Below are 26,062 nucleotides of genomic sequence, written 5' to 3'. Positions count from 1 at the left end.
ACAGAACTAGTAAGTGCCTGAATTTAGATATTCCCAAGTTCCAGTCTTCCTAAATCAAGTGCACCTGTTTGTTTGAATAATAGTTACCAATAACTCATTCATACAAAGTTTGAAGGTTTGAAGAGCACTTTTTTTTCCTGATGTAAGGAGCTCAAGGATCAGAAGATAGATCCCAGGCAGAGACAAGTCAAGCAGTAGCTATTTCTCTGTAACTTGCCTTGGGGAAGGCAAACGAGTCATCCTGATCTGCTCCCACTTCTGTAAGAATAACAGCTTACATTTCTTTACTACTTAAAAAGTTTACAAAACCCTTCCCCCCCAAAACTGTTGAAGTTCATGGTGCAAATACTAGATGGGAGGAAAAAGATGCTCTATGGTCTCATAGATAAAAATCAAAGGGGATACCTTCTTCCTCCTAAGCAAGCATACTCAAAAACTAAATGAACACCCTTCTCTCTTCTACTACCCTCATCTGGCAGCCTTCAGTGAAGTTTCTGAAAGTAAAACTTGTAGTTGCAAGACTTGACCAAGCAGCAAAGACCATACACTCATGTGTGAGAAAGTAGAGAGTTTTCTAGGGAGATTAAAAGGTACAAAATAGATGGAAGGAAAATCAACGTGAACACACATTTTGTAAATCCTCTTTATGGAGTCAAAATGGTATTCACCAAATCTTGTTCGATTCAATTATTTGTCTATTTTGTCTAAGTCAGAGGTATCAGTGACCTAGGGGATAGGGTTGTCAGAGACAGGAAAACCTGGTTAAAATCTGTGCTCTGGTGATGCTTATTTATTGGGTAACCCAGGGCAAGGTCTTTAATCTCTATGTGCTTCAAACAGTACCCTAGAACTCAGCTACTAAATAGTTATCTGGTCATATATTTAGAGCTGCCAAGTCATCTAGTATATCTTCATTTTATAAATGCGGAAACTGAGACCCAGATCTCCCTTTCTCTCTCTGTCTCTCTCTTTATATATATATGCCACTCAATAAGATCATAGATCGGTGTCAGAGGGAGGATTTGGTCAGTTTCCCAAACCAGTGACCTTTCAATTGTTAGTGGAAGGAGAATCCCTGTACTCATAATTTCACAAGTCCCTTGCATGAAGGGACTTGTGAAATTTTCTAAAATTATCTTTTAGAATGAATTCTGTCTATTGACTCTAAGAAAGAAGAGTGGCAAGGGCTAGGAAAATGGGGGTAATAATTTGCCCAGGGTCACACAGCTAGGAAGTGTCTGAGACCAGATTTGAACCCAGGATCCCTGGTCTCTAGGTCTGGATACTAAGTCACTTAACTGTCTCCAAGTCCATCTCATATTTAAGAAGATTTGAAGCCCTGCTCTCAGTAGGCACTGGCAATAAAAATAAAAAAATCAAACAGTTGTTGCCCCCACTGAATCTGTTCTGAGAAACTTAGTTGGAGTCCATGTGGACAATGCCTAGGTTCTGGTAGGGATCATTCCCACACAGATTCTGGCAGGGATGATTTCATGCCAAGGTTCTGGGGGGTATCATTACATATCCACATCTCTGTGTGGATTGTCACACTGCCAGGTTTTAGTCTGGATTGTTCTGGGCAGTGCTTGGTATCTAAAAAGGTTCATTGGGAATCTTGATTCCTTCCCGTGTGAAACAGTCCATTCCCCAATTCTAGTAGAGATTGTTCAGATGAACTCATAAGAAAAATGAAGGAAAAAACAAACCATTCAAGTCAGTAAGACATGGATCTTATAATAGGTTTTATCTTAAGAATGGAATAAATTTAATTAGATAATTTCAGTTTGAGATGCCTGAGTCCAATGATGCAGACCTGAGCCATGATGACAAACCCTCAGTATTCATCAGACTCCTGCTGACTTGGAATTCATATTCAGATGGTGGCATCAAATTCAGGAAGAATTACTTTCATGACTGAAAGATTTACAATTCAATGAACATGCATCTGGGGGAATCTGGGTTTGAATCCAGCTGTGCTTCTTGCTACCTGTGCAACCATAGGCATATCTCTTCAGTTCTTTGAGCTTAATTTTCCTCTGTAAAATGAGAAACATTTACTGTACATCCTCAGGCAAATCATCTTTATCTCTCTGGACCTCTGTATCCCTATCTGTAAAATGAGGAGGGTGGATTGGATGGTCTCTTCTAGCTCTAGCTAGATGGTGTAGTGGATAAAGTGCTGAGTCTAGAGTCAAGAAACCTGAGTTCAAATGTGACCTCAAACCCTAGGAAGTCACTTACTCTCTGTTTGACTCAGTTTCCTCATCTGTAAAATGGAGATAATAATAACATCTACCTTCTGAATTTGTTGTGAGGATCACATGAGTTAATAATTGTAAAGTGCTTTAGCATAGTACTCAGTCCATAGTAAGTGCAAAATAAATATTACTATAATAACTGCCATTATTATTAGTTCTGTGGCTCTGCTCCAACCTATCCACACCTTTTCCTGTGTACTTCTTATCAACGTCTTCTCATGAATGCTTTACATAGGGGATTCTTCCTCTAAGAGCTCACATCGCTGATGGACAGCAATGAAATGAATTGGCGATGCCATCATTTCTCTCTCATTATATGATCATAGTTATTGTTGTTGTGTCTGACTCTATGTGACCTGATTTGATGTTTTCTTGGCAACGACACTGGAGTGATTTGCTATTTCCTTCTCCATCTTATTTTACTTATGTGGAAATTAAGGCAAATAGGGTTAAATGACTTGCCCAGGGTCACACACTTAGAATGTATCTGAGACCTCATTTGAACTCAGGTCTTCCTGATTGCAGGCTGGTAATCTATCCACTGCATCACCTAGCTGCCCCCATTTATGTCAATTACCTACCCCCTTTTCCAGCCACATATTACTCTGAAGATGCCCTTTATATAATTTATCCTATACCATTCTTCACTGGGAATATACTATTATTAATGGACAGCTAGATGGCTCAGTGGATAGAGAGTCAGGCAGATTTCCTAGCTCTGTGACCCTGGGCAAGTCATTTGCCCCAACTGCTTAGCCCTTATTCCTCTTCTGCCTTGAAATTGATATTTAGTATAGATTCTAAGAAAGAAGGTAAGGGTTTAATATATATATATATATATATATATATATATATATATATAATTACTGCCTACTTTATTTTTTTTAAACTGTTACCTTCCATTTTGGAATAAATACTGTATTGGTTCCAAGGCAGAAGAGTGGTAAGGGTTAGGCAATGGGGGTTAAGTGACTTGCCCAGGGTCACACAGCTAGGAAGTGTCTGAGGTCAGATTTGAACCTAGGACCTCCTGTTTCTAGGACTGGCTCTCAATCCAGCAGCCCCCTACTGCCTACTTTAAATGGATTAAGAAAAATAAAAAATAAAAAAGGAACCCAATCTTTGCCTGAAGCAGTTTTCAATCTTAGCTATTTAAGATGGATAGTAAGATAGAACCCACAGAAAGCATGAATATCAAAAAACTCAAGTGCAGCCCCTTGAGTGCCTGGCCTTCTTCCTCTTCTCTGGGTCTGGTTGCTCAGGGTAATGGGGAAGAGCTTTTCAGAGGGGAAGTGAGGTTGAGTTATCATAGGATCATAGATTTGGACCTGGAGGAGACTCTAGAGGTCATCTTGTCCAAATTACTCGTTTTTACAGACAAACCAAATTTTAAGGAGTTTAGGTGACTAGACTAGGGTCATACAGTTAGAATAAGTGTTTGAGGCAGGATTTAAATCTAGATCTTGAGTCTAAGGTCAGCAATATATCCACTATGCCCAGGTAATTTAAAAAGGAATCTTTTACTATGGGGATGAACTATTTGTGAGGCTATATGGAGGCAGTTCTAGAGCCAACAAGGTCCTTTGCAATTATCTGTTTCACCTAAGAGGAAACTGAGAAGGGTATGGAAGTGACTTGCCTAAGGTCACATAGGTAGTACATTAGAGAGCCATTATTCAAACCTAGAATTTCTGTCTCTGGATCCAGGATTACATTTGGATGATGGCTGATCCTGTGTCATGGGGCCATGGAAATTTGAGAATGGGAGTAGCAGAATTGGAGGTCAACTATGAGTTCTGACTTTGGGTGCATTATCTTGGCCCCATCTCCACCCCAATGTGCTCTCTTTGACCTATTTTCTATTGTCCCCAGTCCCTTTCACAGGGGACATGGCTTTTCTTGCACCATGACAGTTCAGTCTTAAAATGACAACATGTCTAGGGAAACCCAGTCTCTGACATTCTCAGTGAGAGTACATTGCCATATCCTGCCCAAGGGAATGAAGGATCAGGCAAATCTCAGGATGGGTAAAGGGAAACCTTTACCTGAGGCAGAGGAGACTAGACACTCATTAGGAAGATGGCAATCTTAATTTAAACAACCAGGCTTGGTTTTTCCTTTTTATAATCCAGTTACCAGGTTGTCTGTGGAGCAGAGGATGATGAATGAGAAAAATAGTTATTAGAGCAGAGATTCAGGCCAGGAAGTCTAATTGAGATCAGAAAATGAACTGTAAAAAATGCTGAAGGGCTGGCAGTTTGTCTGGACCAAGCTGTCTCCTCAAAGGGTCATTCATTTTTTGCTAGCTTCTGGTGCTCTCTGACAGTTAATCCTTTACTCCCAGCTAAATTGCTGGGGTCCTCAGGGCTATGGTCTGTACCACTACCTCCTGACTCACCTATTTCCACCAGATAGAGGGTTCTTTTTTGTGTAGTGATGATGCTTTGATGCACTCTTTCAGAGCCACCAGCTACGTTGGCCCCCTAAGGATGCTAGGGGTACTCAGATGGGCTTGGGGGTATATCTTCTCTAATGCCGTTGGTTCGAGCCCTCATTCCCTTATTTCCTTTATTGTTAGGTCCCAGTAACTAGCCCCCCACCTTTATTTAACCATTTCATGTCAATTAGGTTTTATGAAGTGACATTTACTTTGAAGATATAAATTTAGTTCAGTTCCTACCTAGCACTCAAAGTTCATATTCAGAAAAGCATCCATGAAGGCACATTCTTTTGATTTTTCAAAACTCATAAGATCAGAGCCTCCAGATAAATCTCCTTTACTGGAAATGGAAAAGAGTAAAACATAAAGCCAAAGGACCAAGACACTTATTTCCACAGGACCATATATGAGCATCAAAGAGAAGGTCCAAGCCCTCTCCTCTTACAGCACTGCCTTTCTCTAGATACTGGCAGCAACTAAGAAATCAGCCAGAAAAGGAGGTTGAGGAAAATGGTAGGGTCTCTGGGTCATGAGTACTTTTTAAAGACAGACATTTCCAGCTACCCAGACAACTAAAAAGGCTTCTCCTAGCCATATGGTTAGCAGCCAAGAAACAGTTAGAGATGGATATGCATATTCACTTTCCTCTAACCCATTTTCTTTTCTTTTTAAATTTAAAACCTTTACCTTCCATCTTAGAATCAATACTGGGTATTGGTTCTAAGGCAGAAGAGTGGTAAGGGCTAGGCAATGTGGGTTAATTGACTTGCCCAAGGTCATACAGCTAGGAAGTATCTGAGGTCACATTTGAACCCAGGACCTCCCATCTCTTGTCTGACTCTCAATCCACTAAGCCACCCAGCTGCCGCCCCCCCCCCCCATTTTCATTATGTGTCATTACAACACTCCAAGGAAGCAGGCTCCACGGCCTCTCCACACAGAGAAACATCATTAGAGGTGACTCCTATCAAAACTTCTCTTTCAGGAAAGAAGAAACTATTGCTAAAGTAGGTATTTAAGAGTAGGGGCAAGGAGGAGGGAGAAGTATCCAAGACAAACTTTGCCTGGTTCCAATTTCACTTATCTCTGTCTTTAGGGAGAACACGTGACATAAGTCCTGATTTAGTATTTCTCTAGCAAGACTGATCCCAACACTGACTCCTCTTCTGAATTAGAATTCTTAGACTTTGGCTATATTTCCCAACCCCATAGATTCATAGATTTAAAACCAGAAGGAATCTCTGAAGGCACTGAGAGAATCTGCCTCATTTTAAAGATGAGAAAAATGAGACTTAGAGTAACTTATTGTTCAAGGTCACAATGACAGTAAATGACAGAGTAAGTATTTGAAACCAGTTCTTCCAGCTCTGAGTTCCATGCCCTTTCCATTTTATCAAGCCTCCTTTGTAAGTTGGTCCTGGCCCTGGGCTCATCTCACATGGCATCTTTGCACATGAGGTCAGGAATATCCCCATTGCTCATTTCTTTAAGGGTAAGAGAGAGGAGACTTCCATGTTGAAATATGGGAGGAAAAATCATAGTGTTGAAAGATATATCTCAGAGATCATCTGTATATGTTCTTAATCTTTTTTATATGTGTGTCATGGACTCCTTGGAATAATGTTTTTAAATGTGTCAAATGGCAGAGGATTATAAAAGAACCCAAGATTAACGTAAATAAAGATGTGACATTTTGTTCCTAACCAGGGACTTTCTGATTGTTCAAGGATCCCAAGTTAAGAATCCTTAACCTGAACCCCTAATACTCTCTGAAATATTTTTATCTCACACATTATTGCCCAGCCCTCAAGGCACTATGCTTTCTTCCTTAAGCATATCATTGTACTCATTATCTAATGAAGAAGTACAATATCTGGGTTATCCATAAGTGGCACTTTTCTTGAGCTATCTGCCAAATAGCTAACTCAGTGCCTCTCTGGTGCACGCTTGCGATAGTCTTCCTAAAAGACTCTAGTGTCCTCTTTGGACTATCAGAGGATAGTTAATTTGTAAATGTTTAGACTACTATATGGTGGTAGCTAGAGTAATATAAATATGTGACCAATGACTCCGCTGAAAATGTGAACTACCTGGGGTAAATGTAAATAGCCAAAGAAACCCCAACTATCTGAAGGGAAAACTTACATGTGACCCTGGGCCATCCCTGGCTCTAGATCTTCTTTGTTTTGCTTCTACATAATATTTGATCTAGGTTGGAGTTGGTGTGGGAATCCTCAATATTTCTTGGACCTCTTCTGTGAAAATTCCTCCAATTAAACTAATTAACTCTAGCAAAACCTATTAATGACTAAGTGGACATAAATCCCTCTTTCTTTGGTATCTCAAGTATTCTTGGAGGGTATGCCACCCTATAATTGGCATAACCAGCACATTTGGCATGGCTGGCAGGATAGTCTACCCCCTTACAAATCTCATGTCCTTTCAATTACTTTACTACTACAACAATATATGGCTTGAAAAATGGCTGCCCTAAGCAGTTTAAATCCAAGGTTAAAAATTTAGCTGGGAGAGATGATATCAGATGTTGCTCAAAATATAAAAAATTTGAGGTCTACTACTCCAGATCTTCTGTGTCACATCTGAATTGTTGCTTCTGTCATCATTCTCTTCTTGCCATCATTCCCTCCCCATTGACTACCTATTGTCATAGAATTTAAATACTTGACAAACTATGGCTACATAATTTATAAAACAAAGAAAATTGGATAAGTATTCATACAGGAACCATCACCCAGAGTATCATCCCAGGGGTCTCACCAATTCTTTGGGCATGCCAATAGAATTCACATCTGCAGATAATGGAAAAGGAGGTTGGATCTCAGGTCATCACTCCAGATCAGGGACTATATCTGGGTCAAGTAGGAGAAGATCAGTGAAATAAAATAGTTCCTCTTACTCAGGGGTATGTTGAAGAGCTAATTGTTAAAATTTCAATTTGAGAATAAAAAGCAACCCTACAACTCTGGGCTTGACTTGTTGTTTTGAAAATTGTCTAGACTTATGAAAGTGATGGAGAAAATGTTAGTGACACAGAATACATTTCAAAATACTTTCAAAAGTGAATCATGATCATGGATACATAGTGATCAGTTGACTTGGTGCAATAACAACTGTCAAAGTCCATTTTTCCCTACCTGGTGAGCAGGGAATACAAAAACTAGGAGGCAGTGGATTGAAAGAAGAAGGAAGAAAATCCTGTAAACTAAAGCCTAAATTTTGTGTCTTCCTTATTCTATTAGAACATGTCAAAACAAAAAAAAGTCACAATCACAAATATACAAATGCACTTCCCCATGTGTAAGAAGAACAATTTCTTCCCCCCTGTAGCACCTCAGTATCTAGGGCAGGGAAGTGGATTAATCATAGCTGAACTCAAATTCTATAGCTCACAAGCCCAAGTCCCAAGTCCAAACTTCCCTCTGAGCTTGAGTCCCAGGCATCCTGGTTTCTTAGGGTTTCCCTTCTAGGATGGCTGGTTATACTATCTCACCTGCAATCTGGACTCAAGGGTGGCCATGGCTCAAACTCTTCTCTGGTGGAGATCACTACACCTAAACCTGAGATGAAGAATGAACATAATCAGAACAAAATATAGGGGAGAGAAGGAGAAGGAAATTGTCCCCTTCTCACTGGTTCTCATGGTGTCTCTGCTGTGAGTGAATTGAGACCATTACCCTTTAGTCTCAGCAGCAGAGTGACTCATATTTTCATTTTGGTAGGTTTAAAAACTCAGCCTGTTTCGTAGTTACACAGACAGTCAAAAGAGGCTATGTCCACCCATTGTGGGAGGGGATTAAGAATGTCTCCATGTCCAGGTAAGCTCCCTTAGGGATATCTTCATATTAGAAAGGGTACCTGCTCTAAAGGCCCCTTTACATGGTCATGGGGTCTTCCTCCCTATTGTGGGTATGGTCAGATCTGTACATCTTCCTGGTGTTTCACAAATTCTATTTCCCTCTGTCAAAATGTCTAGATTCCTCAGGTCTTTACAGAGATGAAACAACACTAAAGAAACATTTACTATGGTAACATGGTCACCCAAACTTCAAATGAAGATCTCTGGAGATTGAGAGCTTTTTACCTCATGAAGTGACTCTTTCCATATCTGAAGTGCCCTGATTATTCAAATATTTTGCTTTGCACTGACCCAAAAGCTGTATCCCTTTTACTTCTGCCCACTGAGTGGAGTTCTGTCTTTTAGGACCAGGCAGTACAAGTCTAATCCCTTTAACCCAAAATAACCCTTCATATGGTTGAAGATGATGATTAAGCACACTCCCATCCCATTCCCAATCTTTTCTTTTCCCAGCTAAACAGATGGGGTTCACAAGCTTCACTAGATTGCCAAAGGGGCTCATGATCCAAAAAAAAAAAAAGGGTAAGAATCTCTGCTCAAAGGGATTTTACCTTTCTAAGTTTCAGTGTCTTCATTGGTTAAATGTTGTTAATGATCCTTTTACCATCTTTTAGGGTTGTTGCTAAGATAAAATGAAATATTGGTTTTTAAAGCAACTTTGTATAGTATGAAAGGTTATATGAATATAAAGAATTGCATTTATTGTTGTTATTGTTACAGTAATTACTATCTTCTCTTTTCAAGGCAGAAGGGGGACATTGAGCTATCCCTTGGATCATTTATCTATGTTAAGTATTTCTCTAAAGTTGATATAGTCTGTCTCCTGTGATGTAATAAATTATCAATTAGAGTCTTGCAGGGACAAGGCAAATGGAGATAGATGCAACTACTTAATATTTGCTGAAATGAGTCAAATGAACAGTGCTCCCAAAGAGCTGCTTAGAAGAAACTTATATAGGGCAAAGGTTGGACAGATTATCTCTACAGCCCTTTCCAAATCCCAGATTTTATAATATTAGGATTTAAAAACCCAAAGATTCTATTATTCTAGTACTATGTTATTACTCTAAAGTTTGGAGAGTTTATTGTTTTAATGAAAATAGCTGATGTTTGCATAGTTTTAAAAAAACAAACAACCCTTACCTTCTGTCTTAGAATTTAATTCTAAAGCAGAAGAGTAATAAGGGCTAGTTAATTGTGGGTAAGTGACTTGTCCAGGGTCACACAGCTAAGAAGAGTCTGAGGCCAGATCTGAACCTATCTGGCCACCTAGCTGCTCCTGTTTACAAAGAGTTTTAAGGTATACAAAAAGACAATGCATTATCTCATTTTCTTATCAAAATAACCCTGTGAGGTAGGCATTATAGTTATTTCCCCCATTTTACAGATGAGGAAAAAGGCTTCTCTGTCAAACAACAAGCATTTTAAAGCAGCTACTAAGTATTAGTTATTATGTTAGACCCTGGAGATACAAATACATGCGTAATACAGGCCTTCCAAGAGCTAATATTTCATTAGTAAGAAAGGATAGATGCAATATGATTCTAGATAAATTCAGGATATATAAAGTGATGGGGTGAGGTAGCAGTAGTGTGGCAATCTAACAACTGGACATAGTTCTTGATCTGAGCCTTGAAGGGAATTCAGGATTTCATGGTCACACAGGTAGTAGTGTCCTCTGTTTCAAGAGTTACTGTTTTATTAAGAAGTATCTTTGATCTCTTTAATCCCAAATCCTTTTTTGTCTTCTCCAGCAGATTGCCCTCACTATTATCTCTACCTTCTCTTTAATCTTTAATCTTTCTGTGTCTACTGGCTCCTTCCCCAATGCCTACAAACATGTCCATTTCTTCCCTATCTTAAAAAAAATCTACCTTGATCCTTTTACCATTATTAGCTATAATTGTATCCCCTTTTCAGCTAAATTCCCAGAGAAAGCTATCTGGGTGTCTCCAATTCATCTCCCTTCACACTGTTATAAAGCTTCTAAGGGGGCTGCTGGTTGGCTCTGGATAGTGAGCCAGGCCTGAAGATGAGAAGTTCTGGGTTCCAATCTGGCTGTGGATACTTCCTAGCTGTGTGACCCTGGACAAGTCATTTATCCCTTATTACCTAGCCCTTACAGCTCTTATGCTTTGGAACTAATACATAGTATTGATTCTAAGACAGAAGGGTGAGAGTTTTTAAAAAATCTTCTACAATCTGGCTCATCATTTGACTGAAACTTCTCCCTCCAAAGTTACTAATAATCTCTTAATTGACCAAGTTAATGGCTTTTCCTCAATCCTCATCTTTTTTAACCTCTCTACAAATTTTGACACTGTCAAAAACTTCATAATACTCTTCTCTTTCTAATCTTCCATGATAGTGTCTGATTCTCCTTCCTGTCTAATCATTTCTTCTCAGTCTTTTTCTCTGTATCTTCTTCCTAACCATTAACTATGGGTATCTCCAAAGACTCTATCCTGAGTCCTCTTCTCTTCTACCTCTATATTATCTCACTTAGGGAACTCAAGCTCCTTTGGGTTCAATAATCGCCTCTATACCAATGATTCCCAGGTCTATACAACCAGTCCTGGTCTCTATAGTCTTAAATCACCAACTCCCTTTTGAAAAAAATGAGCTGGATAGCCAACAGACATCTCAAATCCAGCAAGTCTTAAAAAATAATTATTATGTCCCCCCTAAGTTTTCCCTGCTTCCAAATTTCTCAATTACTGTCTAGGACATTGTTATCTTCCCAATCACCCAGGGTCATAATCTTGGTGTCATTCTCTCTTATACTCACTCCACTATCTGTCACCAAATCTTGTTTCTACCTTCACAATATTCTTCATGTCTCCTCTTCGCTCCACTCATATAACCAACACTCTGGTGCAAGTTCTCACTCACACCTAAAATGTTACAAGTCTTCTAATTGGTTTGTCTCCCTACAGTTCTAAGTCTCTCCAACTCCAATCCATTCTTTATTCAGTTGCCCACATGATTTTCCTAAAGTGTGTATTTGACCATATCATCCTTCTGACTCCCTGTTACCTCCAGGATAAAATATACATTTCTCCCTATGGCATTTAAAGCCCTCACCACCCTTTCTTTTACCTTTCCAGTCTTTGTACACTTTTCAACTCTCCATGTATTTTATGATCCAGTAAGATCTATTTTCTTGTTATTCCTTATACTATCTTCCATTTCCAACCTTTTTATTGGCTCTTCTCCATGCCTGAAATGCTTTCAGTACTTTTTCTTTGCACAGTGCTTGATACATTATAAGTACTTAATCAATGTTTCTGGGGCGCGGGGCAGCTAAATAGCTCAGTGGATTGAGAGCTAAGGAGGTTCTGGGTATAACATTCTATTTGTAACACCACTGTATATAGGTGCCACCATGCTTGTGGAGGATGTAGGTGACCAGTGATGTCCAGTGAGCATCCTTTCCTCTCTACCCACTGTATATTTAACAGTAATCAGCTACCACTCATAATAATCAGTTCATTTCCCCCCTTAGGGGCAATATAATTGTCTCAAGGTTCATATGATTCCTACATATGCTGCTTTATGAAGTTTGTATTAAGTGAAAGAAAAAGTCAGGAATACAATTACAATTACTAAAAGCCCCCAGTTAGAAAAATTCCTAACATTTGGATAGAAGTTGTCTTTTGACTTTAATTTAAATTTATGTGTATCTTTAGCAATTCCTTAGCCTTTTTATGGTTGAGGCAAAATTCAGGTTATTAGAAATTTATGTTTAAAGAAGTGATCAGAACAGTGTCTGTTGAAGTAAACCACTGGGAGACAAAATTGGAAAAAGAGCACACCTTTCTTTTGGAACTTCCTTAAGTCCTAGAAGAGGTGGGTACAACGGGTGACTTCAAACTATCTTCTGCTCTGAGAAAGCTTTAGGGCTAATTAATTTCCTGGGTCCCCCCAACCCCCTGCTGCATCTCAGTTCTGTTTTTTCTTTCTTCTTTTTTTCTCTTGTTTCTGTGCCACTGATTCTTTGTGGGTCAGTTCTTTAAATGATAGGTAGTGTGAGATTTAAAATGGTTAAGGTCTTAAACTGTAGTGATTAAAATAGTGGAAGATATAAATTGTGATAGATATAAGAGAGGGTGAGTAAGTTTGACCGCAGAAATATGTTTCACTACAGTGTCTTGGGTTTAAAAATCAAATATAAGGTGGTCGCCAGGGAAATATTCCCAATTATTCAAATACCCAAGTCAATTGGGTTTTATAAAGATTTTAATTAACAATACAATGAGTAATCAAAGAAAGAGAGAGAGAGTAAAAAAGGAATAAGTATGAAGGGCCTCAAAGCCAATATGGTCTAGACCTGAGTCTTAAAAGAGAAATCAGTCAGTTTTTTATAACTCACCATAAGATCTGTCTAAGTAAGGATTTCTAATGACACCAAGCCAGCAGCATCTCAGCTGCTTTCACCAGCTCCCTCCTCCATCTGAATGTTTCAGAATCAGTCTCCTCAGAATGAGTCTCTCCAATCTGAATGTTTCAGAATGACTTCTCAGCTCTTCCCTGAGCTCTTATTTTTAAGGGCAAAATTTCCTCTGTCACCTCCCCTAAGTCCTTACATCTACCAATCACTGTAGATGTTTCTAAAGGACCACCCATTCTTAGTCCACACCTAAGACGGTGTGTATTTTTGTGTAATTCACACCAGGAAAGCGCTGAGTAAGTTTTCCAGTTCTTTGTTCCTTGTAAATTCACAAGTTGCTTGACCTTTATAGGTACTTAGCTTAAGAAAAGTATGGGTTTAAGTACTTTTCATTGTTCAGAAAAGAGTTTACAACTTTATCTTCCCCTAGGGCAGACCCAAGTAGGTAAAGTAGAATTCTCACATTCCTGCTTTAAGTAGAGTTCACTGCCCAAATGGGGAATGGTCTTAATCCAATCTTATAAAGTAGGGTCTGGGAAATTTGAAGGTTTACAGTAGGATTGGGGAGTTAATTACCCCATTCCAAATATTGTTGCTCAAGACCTTTAATAAATGACGTAGCTCTATCTTCCAACTCAAAGATACAATAGTCTGAAATAACTCTTTAAGGGGCCAAAGGGGAATACCTACCCCCATGAAGTATAAATCCCAAGAAACCAGTACATGCTCAAACCTTTCTTACATATTATTTTAAGATTCTAAATTTATGTGAGCCTAAGGCACTGTCTACAACAGTGACAACAAATCTTTTATAGGAATGGGTGATGTCCTCGGGCACACGTGGAGAGGGGGAGGGGAATAGCCTGGCCCTCTGGCTTTCTAGTAATGAACTCTGGTGAACTCTGCACTGGGGCAATGACATACATGCCCAAAGAGAGGACTCTGAGTTTTCTCTCTGGCATACGTGCCATAGGTTTGCCACCACAGGTCTATGACTCTAGGGTTTCAGGATGCTAATCATCTAGGATTCGAGGAATCTTTCAAGCTTCAGGAATTCTAAGATTCAAGGATTCTTTTTAGTACTGACTTCAACATTTGTGGGCTAGTGAATAAGAGACACACTGAGAAAATGATTCCTAAGTTCTGACTACAGAACAGAAAAGGAAAACATGGACCTCATCCCAATCCTCCCAAACACTGAGACAGCACTGATGCATTTTTTTTCCATCTGCACATTCAAATGGAAAAACCTTTTATTTTTTATGGACTTGCATCAGATCCCTCCTTTCTGGTCACTTTCTTGAAAATTTTGCCTATATACACATTTATCTATATCCATATCTATCTACCTATCTATCATATATTTATTTCTAAACCCTAAATCCATTTTTTCTATGATGGAGAACATGTTTCAATATTGGTTCTTTGGAAATATGAATAGTCATTGTTCTTACACTCACCAGAGGGCAAAGATGACAAAAAAGGCATACTGATACATTGTTGGTTGGACCTGGGAATGGGTACAACTATTATGAAGACAGTATTGAATTATACACAAAAGTTATTAAATAATACATATTTGACCCAACTCTACCACTCTTAGGCTGATACTCAAAGATTAAAGAAATAATAAAATGTCTTGTTTTGTACAAAAATATTTATTATGACATTTTTTTTGTGGTGGCAAAAATTGGATACTAAGAGGATGTCCAACAATTGATGAGTGGTTGAATTATTAAGCTGTGTTATATTAATGTGATGGAGCAATTTTGTGCTGTAAGAAATGAGAAAATAGATGAGATAAAAAAGACAAGTGAAGACATAAGGACTTGTGCAGAGTGAAATCAATGCAAGTCGAAGAAAAATTTTTACTATAACTAACATAATAAAATTAAACAAATTTGAGGACTTTTATAAACTAATAACAATGAATAATCAGAACCAGTGCAACAATTTACATGATAATAATAGTGTGTAATATTTTGCTATCCTCATTTTTAAAAAAAGATTATCATGACTGATGCTGAGTGAAATAAGCAGAACCAGGAGAACATTATACCCAGTAACTGAAACATTGTGGGATGAGCAAATGTAATTGATTTTGCGACTAATAGCAATGTAGTGATCCAGGACAATCCTGAGGGACTTATGAGAAAGAATGCTATCCACATCTAGAGGAAGAACTGTGGGAGTAGAAATCCAGAAGAAAACATATGATTTATCACTTGTTTATATGGGTATATGCTCTGGGGTTTTGGTTTTAAAAGATCACACTATTATAAAAATGAATCATATGGAAATAGTGTATGAGTGATATATATATACATGTATATGTGTGTATATATCAGTGAAATTGCTTGTCAACTCGGGAAGGAAATTGCTTGTCAGCTCTGGGGAGGGAGACAACAAGAATCATGTAACTATGGAAAAATTTAAAAATAAAAATAAAAAAAATTATTATGACTATCTTGACAGGCTAAAAGTGGTCCACTGCCTGTCAGCACAGAAGCTTCGACCAGCACTGTTTCAGACCCAGGATGGTTTGTCCCTCCTTCAGCAACCTGCTTCATGGTTTCTATCCTACACTCTTCATCACCATATTGATGCCATATTTGGTGCAAACACTTAATAAGCTTAGAGCACTGAAATTCAGAACTCTAAGGCTCAAAAAATCCACCAGCCTCAGCCTCCCTGGTTACTAAGTTATCTTCAATTCTTGAACCAACATATCAACTAGACCATTGTTTCCATATAGGATGGGGCATTCTACTCCACTCACAATCCAGTTAATCTCTAGACCAAAGTACCCTTTCCTTGGTTACGTTCCCCTAAAAGTGATATTGCCTCTACATAGGAGAAAATGTGAATATAAACTCTTTGAGGTCATGCCTTTGCCCTTTTATCCCTAGTCCTAAGCAAGGTGCTTGGCCCTAATAAGTACTTGAAAAATTCTTATTCATTCATGTATCCACTCATAGCCTTAGAGTTGCAAGGAATTTTAGAGACCATCTAATTCAACTTGTTCATTTTTTAGTGGGGAAACTAAGCCTATGAGTGGTAAAAGGACTTGCTCATGATCACATAGGTATGTCTCAGTTTCCCTCAATAATATAACTTATAATTTATTATATATTATATAATTTAATTATGCCTAAATTCCTTTCTAGCTCTGAAGGTTTATGAGTCTGAGGGTATGCAAAAGGCCCTCAGATCATCCAATGGATCTGGGAAAACAAAGAAAAATATATTTGTGACAGATCTGGAGGAAAGAAAGCATAAAGAACCCCAAAGTCGGGAGAGAAAAAGTCAGACCTGTGCAGCATTTCTGTTTGTGACATTCAGCATCCAGGCATCCTTGGGCCTGAGGCCACATTCACAATGCAACTTATCTATGCCAGATGAAATCAATGACCTGGGAAAGTAGCTCTGTGAGGAGGATGCTGGACTGTAAAACCATGGCAACACCTGCTCTCCTCAATCTTGAATGGTACCTTTTTTAGGGGGATGGGAGGGAGACTCCAAGAGGCTTTTCTGAAAGACAAGAAGAGAAAGTCTTACCATTCCTGCTCATAGGAACCATTCCATAGATTTGCAGACATTAGAAGCTGGGAATTCATTTTCTGGTAGAGTATGTGAGGAATTAGGTTTGAAGCCCTCCCTACACTGTGCCTCAATTTTTTAATCTCTTCTTTGATACTCTAACACTAAAAGATTCTGATGCTTTTTGGTATCAATCAGTGGGAGTGCCAGGCTTCCTACTGGAAATACTGTTGGTTTTGTTATCCTTTCTGCCTCCTATTCTGAGAGCATATTTTAAAAAGAATATTATCCCTGACACTAACTACAACCCAGTCAATTCTCTTCTCTGATTCTTAGCTTCCACCTCTGTAAAATTGCATTAATAATAATCTACCAACATGACTGTGCAGTTGTGATAGACTTTGTAAGTCTAAGCATGTCATGTGAATGTAAAATTTAGAGGCAATTTTGAAAAAATCAAAACTGTGATTTCATTGGTGTAGGAACCCCCAATGAGGAAATTCTCCCTCCTGGGGCTAATTGATACCTTCGTGGTAACTTAAAGACTTAGAGCGTTTCTTGGGTTTTTGAGAAGCTAAGTGACTTTCTTGCCCATGTATCTTCACCTCAAACCATCCCAGAGAAGCAGCTCCTCTGACAAGAACCCTTCATCATCTTTTTTTTTAAACCTTTACCTTCTGACCCAGGATCAATTCTAAGAAGATTGGCAAGGGCTAGGTAATTGGGGTTAAGAGACTTACCTAAGCTCACATAGCTTAGAAGTACGTACCTAGCTGCCCATCAAGAACCCTTCTTTTCTAGAACTCCAACCAAATCTGTTAATAAACATCTATTAAGCGCCTACCATGTGGCACATAGGCACCCTGTCAAATAATGGAGAAAAAGATTTGGGGATCATAAAGGGACCAGGATCTAGGAGAGGACAGCTGATGTTTAGGGTTGGCTCAGAGAGAGGACAGGGGATTTGAAGATTTCCCCCCTTCTGCTTTCCCTCCTTAACTATGGCTGCTCTCCCAGATTTGCTCTTGTCCCTCTTCTTCTTAGGAAGATGTCTCTCCCTTTGATCTATTCACTCACTCTTGATTCACAGCTTGGGGAAAAGATAACTACTTTAATGTCAATTAATTCAGTCAGGGTAATACAAAGGAATAACTGGCAGGGAAAAGAATGGGAAAGGAAAGTGGGGGGGGGAAAGGGGTCCCTGTCTCTATTTAAAACCCTTTTCCTCCCTCTTAGAATTTGGTGGGGAACTCAGGCTTTGGCAGCCTAAGCCCCCTGAGAGATAGGTTGGCTGACCCTGGGTTTGGCCCCTTGGCCACAGTTCAGACCCAGTGCAACAGGAGCTGAGGTAAAGTCTGACAGAGATTCAAAATGTCTTTTCTTAGGTTTCTCTTCTCTGAGCCCCTTCAATTGGGAAGTGTTGGGGGGAAGGATTTCCAGTCACAAGCAGAAAAAAGTGGGTAACCCTCAGGAGAAAGTCTTACTCAACCTTCTCTCTTCTGCTTCTCCAGACTGAGAGAGCAACTGTTCTTCCAGCCAGAATCTTCTGCTCCTCAAGATTCCAATCTCCTGGGGCCCCTCCCCCATGAGGAGAAAACTCTTCTTTAGTGCCAGCCTCTGTCACACTTCCCACCACTACTCACCACTTTTCAGCTTCCATTCATTTCACTTCTGCTATTTGAATGTAAGCTCCTCGAGGGCATGTCTTTCTTCTTGCTTAAATTTGTATTTCCAGAGCACTTGGAACAGAGTAAGTTTTTAATAAATGCTTTTTGACTTATCAACCAACTCAATAGACTTAAGTAATAGGCCAGATAACTCCCTAAATCTATCATTTGTAGAAATGATGCTGGGCTCATTGATTAGAAAGGGAGTTCCTGACTGGAAACATTTTAAACAAAATCAAAGGTCTGGTAAAAAAAAAGTATATTTATTTTTCTTAAGTTTTATAAAGCATTACATTTACATCAGGAAATCCATCAACAGTCACATAACAGCATTTTAACCATTCCTTGAAATTTCTCCTTAAACCAGGCCTTTTAAGAATATTATTTGGAGTAAGGATATCAATCTGATGCTACTTAATTTCTTCTTTATCAACAATTGCTTGTTTAACATATATACATAGCACATATCTATTTATCCATGCTATATATAGACTTTAATACATATTGTTACATACCTATACATAGATGATATATCACAAATATATTACATATATGCACACATATATGTATGAATCCTTACATATATGTCTTACATAGCTATATCTACTCTATCACTTTGTCTAGCAAATAAATCCTTGATATATGAAAGTTGTTCACTATTTCCTGCTGTATAGAGAGACTCATAGGTCCCTATAGGATAATTTTTTAGTTCTTTGAAGAGTACCTCTTGATGCTAATGGTTATTACCCATGGATTTAACACCTATCCAGCCCTCCATCGTACACTCAGGGCTCAGGTTGGCAGGAGATGTTGTCTTTGAAAAGAGAGGAGGGAGGCCTTTCATAGGCTATAGGGAGTGAGCTAGCAATCAGGGAGAGATTACAAATAAGTGACAAGAGTGGGGATGTCAGAGGGGTCAGACTGTTAGAGGAGACAGGATGGAATGGGACCAATTGAACAAGTAAAGGGAGTTATTCTTGGTAAGGAGTAGGAACACTTTATCATGTGAGATAGGTTGAAGGAGATATTAGCAGAAGGTATCTGTGGGATAGTGTGGAGCTGAGAAAGAAGGGAAAAGAAGGAACTCACGGTAAGTGTTCTTATTTTTTTCTGTAAAATATGATTCAATTCAATAAAGTTATTAAGTGCATCTATTATGTGCAAGGTACTATGCTAGATTTTTGGAATATAAATAAATTTTTAAAAAGACAGTTCCTGAGATCTGATGTATCACCCAGACACCCACACTAATTATAGAGTATAACTCACATAAAGGTGCTGCTACATTGGGAAGCACAGAGACATGGGTCTGTTAGCTGAAAAGATGTGCTCCAAGGTGCCTTTCTGAAGGTAAGAAATTAATACTCTGACTTTAGCGGCCACATGTCATTTAGTCACATGTCACATAGTCAAAACTAGTCATTTTGAATGTCAGGGTTCAGGGCACACAGGTGATTTTTGAAATATATAAGTGCTGGGAGAAAAAAAAACAAGCTAACTTTTGGAAAGAAAACATTTTTGGATATACAGTTATAGTAAGTCTAAAAAAGAGTGCCTGTGTTTTTTACATGAATACATTCTATAAAAACTATTGCTTGTACCTATTTCATGAATAGGTTCTATTAAAAATTGCCTATATTTTTCCATGAATAGATTCTATACACTACAACCTTCCGTAACAGGAGACTGTCATGGTTATAAAAAAATCTCAAGATTTTAATTTTAAATTTTAAAACATTTTAAATTTTAAGCACTAATTTTAATTTTAAAACACTGTGTGACTCTGGTCAAGTCACTTATCCTCTATCAGCCATAGTTTCTTTATCTATAAAATGGAAATGATGAATGCACCTGGGATACAGAGCCAGGATAGCAGAATAGAGAAAGCACTCAACTAAGCTCTCCCAACGTTCCCCTTTGAACAACTTTAAAATAACACCTCAAATTGAATTCTGGAGTGGCAGAGCCAACAAAAGGTTAGAGTGAGATATTCTTCTATCCCAAGAAAACATGGGAGATTGGAAAGAGATCTGTGACATGGGGGAGGAGGCTGGCCTGGAGCCCACATGAATGAACATCAGTAGTAAGACTACGTAGTGGTGACAAAACAGTTGTAATTTGGGGAGCTATCAAGCCAAAGATAGAAAAGGGACTTGGCAACTGATCAGAAAGATATTACAGGGCATATCTGGGCTAGCACTAGACCCAGATTCTGGGTCTGTCAACTCCACTGCCTATACTCACTTCTGGGTCATAGTGGAAGGGCCAAGAGGAATACTTTTGATTAAGAGGGAGTGGAAGTCTTGAGGGGCAGTATCACTTCCCATCCCAAGGGAGGAGGTGCCCTGAGTAAAAACCAGGGTATAAAGCAAGGAAGAGCAGACTACACCTTTCACCAGATCATACCATAATCCCAGAATTAGCTCTAAAAGTAATAGTGTGAAACAACTTGAATCTTGAGATAGTGGCCCTCTCCCACTTCCACTGAAAACAGAGTCCAATATTAACATAATGTTCCAAACCAAGAAATGGGGTGGGAAAAAAGAGCAAACAACTAAAAAAGAACCTGACTATAAAAAGCTTCTATAGTGACAGGGAAGATCTAGATATAAATTCAGAAAAGATAATGATGTAAAAAACAAAAACAAAAATTAAAAAAGCCTCAAAGAAAAAAATGTGAACTGGACACAAGTTCAACAAGAATTCCTGGAAAAGCTAAAATGAATTTAAAAATAAAGTGAGAATGGTTGAGGAAAAAGTAGGCAGAGAAATGAAAGCAAGGGAAGAAAATTATGAAAAGACAATTTACAGATTGGTAAAAGAGACATAAAAATACTGAATAAAATAAACCCTAAAAAACCTCAAAATTTGTCAAAAGGAAAAAAGGATACAAAAATTAATTGATGAAAACTTTTTTTAAGAAAGCAGAATTGGCCAAATGGGAAAAAAGGTACAAAATCTTACAAAAGAAATCATTCAAATATTGTGGAGTTACAGTGAGTACCATACAAAATTTAGCAACTTCTACATTAAAGAATTGAAGAGCTTGGAACATAATATTCTGAAAGGCAAAAGAGCTGACCACACTCAGTGTAATATGTCAAGGGGGGAAAATATATTTAATGAAATAGAGGACTTTCAAGCATTCCAGATGACAAAACCAGAGCTGAATAGAAAATATGGCATTCAAATATGAAACTCAAGAAAAAAATGTAAACATGAAAAAGATATCATAAGGGACTCAATAAGGTTAAAATGCAATTTCTATATGGGAACTTTATCATTATTAAGCCAGTTAGAAGGATTCTCTATATAAAGGAAATGCAGGAGTGAGTAGGTTATGTTGGGATAATGTAAAATTTAAAAAAAATAGGCCCAAAGAGATAATAAGGAAAAAGTCTTGCACAAAAATATTTATAGCTACGTTCTTTGTGGTGGCAAAAAATTGGAAAATGAGGGGGTGCCCATCAATTGGGGAATAGCTGAATAAATTGTGGTATCTGATGGGGATAGAATACTATTGTGCTGAAAGGAATAATGAATTGGAGGAATTCCATGTGAACTGGAAAGACCTCCAAGAATTGATGCAGAGTGAAAAGAGCAAAGCCAGGAGAACATTGTACACAGAGACTGATACACTGTGGCACAATTGAATGTAATAGATTTTTCTAATAGCAGCAATGCGACGACCCAGGATAATCCAGAGGAATTTGTGAGAAAGAATGTTATCCACATCCAGAGAAAGAACTGTGGGAACAGAAATACAGAAGAAAAATATATGATTGATCACTTAGTTTGATATGGATATGATTAGGGTTTTGATGTTAAAAGATCACTCTGTTTGTGATACATGTATAACCCAGTGGAACTGCTTGTCAGCTTTGAGAGGGGGGAGGAAAGAGCAGGGAATGGGGAATCATGAATCATGGAACTATGGAAAAGTATTTTAAATAAAATAATTTTTTAAAAGTAAGCCAGAAAGAGGGATGTCCTGGGGAAAGGGACAAGAGAGAGGATAAATGCGTAAAATTATCTCACATAAAAGAGGCACAGAAGGGAAAACTTTTATAGTGTAGAGGAAAATGTTGGAGAAAGGGCAGGCAATGCTTGAGCCTCACTCACATCTAAGTTGGTTCAAAGAGGGAAATATTTACACACACATACACATTCATTTGCTAACAGAAATTCATTCATCCCAAGAGGGAAGAAAGGGAAGGGGATAAGAGAAATGAGAAGGGTATGAAAGGGGTGGGGGGAAGAAAAAAGAAGGCAGTAGAAAGAAGCAAAATAGACTTTAGAAGAGGTACAGGATAATAAGAGAGAGAGAGAAGGATAAAAGGGAAAAAATAGGAAGAAAGTACAGTTAGTAGTGAATGCGAAAGGGAATGGATTTACCCATAAAACAGAGGTGGACATCGGACTGGATTAGAAACTAGAATCTGGCAATATGTTGTTTACCAAAAATATACTTGAAACAGAGACATAGAAAAAGTAAAATAAGGGGATGGAACGGAATATATTATGCTTTAGTTGAAGTAAGACAGGCACAGTCATCATGATCTCAGACAAAGCAAAAAGAAAAAAAAAAGACCTAATTCAAAGAGATAAGCAGAGAAACTTCATTTTGTTAAAAGGTACCATAGATAATGAAGTAATATTAATACTAAACATCCATGAACCAAATGTTTTATATAGAATCCAAATTCTTTAAGGAAAAGTTAAATGAGTTAAAGAAGGAAATAGACAGTAAAATTGTATTAGATGGGGCCCTTTCCCCTCTCAGAAGCAGATAAATCTAATAATAAAATAAATAAGAAAGAAGTTAAGGTGATGAATAGAATTTTATAAAAATTAGATATGATAGATTTCTAGAGAAAAGTGGATGGGAACAGAAAGGAATATACCTTTTACTCAGAGATATATGATGCCTTCATAAAAACTGGTCACATATTAGTGTATAAAAATTTCACAACCAAATGCAGAAAAGCAGAAATATTAAATTCATCCTTTTCAAACCATAATGAAATAAAAATTCATTCAATAAAGAGTGAAGATTAAAAATTAATTGGAAAGTAAATATCCTAAATTAAACTAATCCTTAAGAATAAATGATAGAAACAATGTCATTAAAGAAAATGACAAGGTGATAATTCCAAAATTTATGGGATGAAGACAAAGCACTATTTAGGTGAAAATATTTATCTCTAAGTTATTAAATCAATAAAATAGAGAAAGAACAGATCAATGAATGCCCATACAATAAAAAAAATAGAAAAAGAACAAATTAATCCCTCCACACACAAACACAAAATTGGAATTCTTGAATAATCCAGGAGAGATTAATAAAATTGAAAGTAAAAAAACTATCAGAAAATAAATAAAAAGATGGTTTTATGAAAAACAAATAATAAAACATAAGACATGCAACATAAAAACATAAGACATAAAATATAAAACATAAAAACAAACATAAAAATAAGACATACCATTGGTCAATTTAATTTAAAAAAAGAATGGAGAAAATCAAATTACCAATTTAGATAAAATTAAAACTAAAGCAATTATTATGAACTATTTTGCCCAATTATTTGGCAATAAGTCTGACAATCTAAGTGAAATGGATGCTTACAAAAATATAAATTGCTCTCCTAAACAGAAGAGGAAATAGAATACTTAAATAATACTATATAAAAATAAAAATTAAAAGCCATCAATAAACTTCCTAAGAAAAAATATCTCCAACCCCAGATGGATTCACAAGTACCTACCACCAAACTTTTAAGGAACAATTAATCCCAATATTATATAAATTATTTGGAAAAATTGGCAAAGGAGGAGTCCTACCAAATTCCTTTTATGACACAAATGTGGCGCTTGTACCTAAACCAAGGAGAGCCAAAACAGAGAAAGAAAACTATAGAGCAATTTCCTTAATTGACATTAGAGCATATAATCTTTAAAAAAATATTTTTTTTCCTGCAATTACATGTAAAAATAATTTTTTGACATTTATTTTCTCTAAAATTTTGAGTTCCAAATTTTCTCTTTCCCTACTCTCTCCAACTCCTCCCCTCCTGCCTGACACAATAAGCAATAGAACATACAAACATAATAATCACCAGACTAACCCGGAAGCAGCGCGGGCTCAGGGCGCGAAGAGAGGAAGGTTGCTGTTCCGCCTGCCAGTGGCCAGTCTCGAGCCCCGCCGTTGTGCGGTGGTGGGCTCTCCTGAATCCCTCCGTCTTTCTCCCTCCTGTCCCCCTCCATCAGTCTTTCCCTCTGTTCCTCTCTTCTTCTTCCCTAGCCCTTCTGCCTCCCTCAGCCTCATCTTCTCCACCATCCTCGCCCTTTACCACAGTCTTCACCATCGCCATCGCTGTACCTGTCATCCTCCCTCCTTTCGTGAGTGTTGGAGGGCACGTGTCCGTGCGCTGATCATGCTTCTGGGGACTGCTTACCTCGTGCTGAGCGGTGGCATCTTCGCAAGCCTCTTCGCTCTGGTGTGGATGAAGGGGAGGAAGTGGTTTAAGAAAAAGATCCCTGAAACAAAACCAGACGACAGTGATGATGCTGCTTCAAAAGACACGGTAGAAAAAGGGCTGTCGGTACGGAACCTTTCCAAAGAGATCCTTAATGATTTCCCACACTCGGTTGCCATACAGAAAAGAATTCTATTAAACCTCCGGATGGTCGAGTATAAACTGGAAGAGTTGGAACAATTCCTGGTTGCACAGGGCTTAAATGGAGAATTAGAGTTCCATTAAATCTCCGAATAATATCCAGATTGTAGTATAAGTGGAAGCCAACAATAAAAAAATAAATCAGCTCAACATTGTTGATTTGCATGATGTTATAGGTATAGATTCGAAATAATTAGGTGAATGGGTGATTAGAGCCTTGGAATCAGGAAGACCTGAGGTCAAATCCAGCCTCATGTGACCCTGGGCAAGTCATTTAACCCCTGCCTGCCTTGGTTTCCTCATCTATAAAATGAGGATAGTAGAATTTACTTTTTAAGGTTATTGAAAGGAACAAATGAAATAATATTTGTAAAGTGATATATAAATGCTGGTTAGTATTATTCCTGGTGAAAGATTTCTTTGATCTTTAAGGAGATAGTAACTCAAATCTCAGTGATCATAAATATAGCCATCTGCAGATCCATTTTAACATAATAATTATACATTGATAATGGACTGTCACTGTAGTTAGAGAGGAAGAAGTTTAAGGAGATGATCTATAAGTTTAAAATAGTTATCAATCAGAATTGTAATTTTACTTAAATGGGACAAATGTTCCCTGTCCTTTGCCTCCCTTTTCCACACTATGGGGAAATCCTAATAAGAAACTAATATAGCATGAATAGGAAGATGTCCCAATATCATTAAAGTACACTGGAATATATACACATATATAATTACATGTCATAGGAATAATTTCCTTATCAATCCAAAAATTTTAAACAAAATACTAGCAAGAAGATTATAGCAATAGATCACAAAGATAACACACTTATGACCAAATGGGATTTATACCAGGATTGGTTCAATATTGGGGAAACTACCAACATAACTGACCATATCAAAACTGAAACAAACAAAATACAACATCCAATCCTATAAATAACATTGGAAAGCATAGAAAGCAATAGCCTACCTTAAAATGTTAAGTAGTAATCAAAACAATCTGGTACTGGCTAAGAAATAGAAGTGGAGTAGATTAGATACACAATATGTAGGGGTAAATGACCTTCATAACCTAGTTTTTGATAAACCCAAAGATCCCAGATTTTGGAATAAGAACTCACTATCTAATAAAAACTGCTGGGAAAATTGGAAAATGGTATGATAGAAGCTAATTACTGTAAATCTTGAAATCTCTCAGATTTGT

The 26,062-nt window shown here is 37.8% G+C and overlaps 1 protein-coding gene and 2 long non-coding RNA genes across 3 annotated transcripts; 1 reads left to right on the top strand and 2 right to left on the bottom strand.

Annotated features, from left to right (window-relative positions):
* Positions 1 to 1,650: 1,650 nt before the first annotated feature.
* On the bottom strand, positions 1,651 to 5,033 carry LOC130453700 (uncharacterized). The gene is made up of 3 exons (XR_008911210.1): positions 4,939 to 5,033; positions 4,304 to 4,402; positions 1,651 to 2,036 (listed from the first exon to the last, which is right to left on the bottom strand). It is a non-coding gene; the product is annotated as an uncharacterized LOC130453700 (long non-coding RNA).
* A 1,779-nt stretch (positions 5,034 to 6,812) lies between these two features.
* On the bottom strand, positions 6,813 to 17,374 carry LOC103101395 (uncharacterized). Its single transcript, XR_458742.3, has 5 exons — positions 17,275 to 17,374; positions 16,378 to 16,496; positions 9,127 to 9,197; positions 8,210 to 8,276; positions 6,813 to 7,568 (listed from the first exon to the last, which is right to left on the bottom strand). It is a non-coding gene; the product is annotated as an uncharacterized LOC103101395 (long non-coding RNA).
* Positions 17,375 to 20,915: 3,541 nt separating this feature from the next.
* CT83 (cancer/testis antigen 83) lies at positions 20,916 to 25,002 on the top strand. The gene is made up of 2 exons (XM_007476133.3): positions 20,916 to 20,987; positions 24,295 to 25,002. The coding sequence occupies exons 1-2, from the start codon at positions 20,916 to 20,918 to the stop codon at positions 24,934 to 24,936; spliced, it is 714 nt and encodes a 237-aa protein (XP_007476195.2). The 3' UTR covers positions 24,937 to 25,002.
* Positions 25,003 to 26,062: the final 1,060 nt, after the last annotated feature.

This window comes from Monodelphis domestica, chromosome 1 (genome assembly GCF_027887165.1).
Source record: "Monodelphis domestica isolate mMonDom1 chromosome 1, mMonDom1.pri, whole genome shotgun sequence".
NCBI lineage: Eukaryota > Metazoa > Chordata > Mammalia > Didelphimorphia > Didelphidae > Monodelphis > Monodelphis domestica.
This window is presented reverse-complemented; position numbering and strand designations above follow the sequence as displayed.